We start from the raw sequence: 2,412 nt of genomic DNA on the forward strand, positions 1-2,412 counted from the left end.
TAGGATTACAGGCCTGAGTCACTGTGCCTGGCTGGGAAATAATTTCTTAAGAAAAAACTTTTTAAAAAGATCAAACTTTACCATCAACACAACTGAATTTCAAAGATAAGAAATACTAAAGTGAAACTGAATATTAGTATAGAAATCTAAGCTATGCCTTCAGGGAAATAGCAGACCACTGAAAACTGGATTTCTGTTTTAGTGACTAATTCTATATATTATATTTGTCTATACCTAGAAAAATATTCTAATATAATACATATGCAGTCTGAAGTGACTTAAGTTCTCAAGTTTAAAAAAGGTATTTTTTTAGACTTATACTATAAAAATATGCATTTATATTTATTCTAAAATTATATATGTCTAAGCTCTGCAGTGATTTAAAGTCCAAATTTTCGCTGTTGACCTGCCATCTTGCATGGTCTTAAAATGTAATTTCTACAAAGCAGATAAAATCTGCATGATTCTTTAACAGTAAAATTTGTTCAGAAATTCTCTTTGACAGTAATATGTTTATCTGTCAGAGTTGGAAAAAACTCAGATTTCAGTAAGAAAAAGTACAAGGGTGGATCAAAGCATTTTTTCCAAAAAATATACTGTATATATATATGTATGTATATATATATATATATATCTCAGTAACTACACAGACAATATGCTTTTATTTAATGTGAAGGCACAACTTTAACAATATTAAAAGGAAATGTATTTTAGTTATTTTTGATGTAATTTTAAGTACCAGATCATAAAAATATATGCTTGCAAGCATGTCGTTGATGATTCTTTCAGACTGTCAATTCAAAAGTTGATTAAAAAAGTCAAATCCTGTTTGTAGAAAATCAATGACACATGATTGCAGGTCCACATACTATTGATGCTGTTCATTAGCAGCCACAGGATTTTCTTCACTTGTTCCATCGTCCAGATGATCCATCATCTAGGCATAAAGAAAAGATTTTAGGAAAAGCAATTTTTTGACTTGCCCCTACTCAATTGGCTGGGAATTTAGCCAAAAGATTCCCAGCTTTTAGTAAAGATACAGATTATTCCATGGAACTGAACCTTCCTATTCTATTGGTGCACTGTTCTGGTTCAACATCCACACTCCTAAGCGGGTAGTCAAGGTGACACTGAGCCTTTCTAGAAGCCTAATAATGTGACTCAGGGTCAATGTGGTAAATGCTCTCTCTTCGTCTTCCATTATCTCTATTTCCCAATAGGAATATTTCCCTTCCTGGCAGTGAGATCTCCACAAAAGGAAGATATTCCTGACACTCCTTCCAGGCAGCATCCATTTGTAGATGCAGAAAAACTCAAAATGGCCCCAAGAGTCACAGTGAGAATACCTCCTGGCTCTGAGACACTGTAATGTTATTGACACCTTGAACTGACCTTAGTTAAAATAATTTAAGAATGATACATGAAATTCTGGAAACATTTTAACAAAAATTTCTACTAAAAGGCAAATAAACTTGAAGGCACTTAAAGGTCAAATGATACCTGAAAACAAAAACAAGAATACACATGCCATAGGGATTACCAGTTACATTCTTCTCAAATGGTCACGTCAGCCCTGCCCATATTCCCATAAAAACTGTTTTACATTGGGAATGAAGGAAGAAGAAATTGTTTAAATGATTTCAGTGCTCTTACCCTGCTCTTCAGATAAACTTACTTAAAAAATAGAAAATAGTGCTTAATGTCTTTGTGAAGACTTTTCGAATAGTGATTAAATTTCAGGGGTTTTTTTTTTTTTTTGAGACAAAGGTCTTACTCCATCACCCTGGGTAGAATGCTGTGGTTCACATTCACAGCAACCTTAAACTGGCCTCATGTGATTCTCTTGCCTCAGCCTCCTGAGTAGCTGAGACTATGGGTACCTGCAACAATGCCTGGTTAGTTTTTCTATTTTTAGTAGAGATGAGATCTTATTCTTGCTCAGGCTGGTCTTGAACGCCTGAGCTCAAGCAATCCACCCACCTCAGCCTCCCAAAGTGCTATGATTACAGGTGCTATGATTACTAGCCACCATGTCTGGCTAGTATTGTACTTTTTTCTTCTTTACCAAGAATTAGAAGAAAGAAAGACAAATAAGATAAGTATTCCTATTTTTGTAAACTGGTTGTGAAAGCTTCAGTGTTTTTGGAAGAGGAGGAAGAGGAAGAAATCATTACTAAATAGGATCTATCATCTTGTCAGACAGAAAGAACACAACATGAGCTGAGGCTTTAAGTTGCCAAATGTATTAAATTATGGAGACAGCTTTTAAAACCTAAACCTTGGCTCGGCGCCTGTGGCTCAAGTGGCTAAGGCACCAGCCACGTACACCTAAGGTGGCAGTGGGTTCAAATCCAGCCTGGGCCCGCCAAACAACAATGACAGTTGCAACCAAAAAATGGCCAGGCGTTGTGG

The 2,412-nt window shown here is 35.7% G+C and overlaps 1 protein-coding gene across 2 annotated transcripts in view; it reads right to left on the reverse strand.

Annotated features, from left to right (window-relative positions):
• Positions 1-633: 633 nt before the first annotated feature.
• The window catches only part of SPPL2A (signal peptide peptidase like 2A), a 41,940-nt gene continuing 40,161 nt past the window's right edge, over positions 634-2,412 (reverse strand). Inside the window, exon 16 of one of the 2 annotated variants that reach the window (XM_012801986.2) lies at positions 634-937. In XM_012801986.2, coding sequence (XP_012657440.2) covers positions 869-937 — 69 coding nt within the window. In that variant the 3' untranslated portion in view covers positions 634-868. The remainder of the gene's footprint in view (positions 938-2,412) is intronic. The other variant, XM_023510117.1, reaches the window with a different exon arrangement.

The sequence above is a fragment of the Otolemur garnettii genome, unplaced genomic scaffold (assembly GCF_000181295.1).
Source record: "Otolemur garnettii isolate 467f Iridium unplaced genomic scaffold, OtoGar3 scaffold00011, whole genome shotgun sequence".
NCBI classification, from domain to species: Eukaryota; Metazoa; Chordata; class Mammalia; order Primates; family Galagidae; genus Otolemur; species Otolemur garnettii.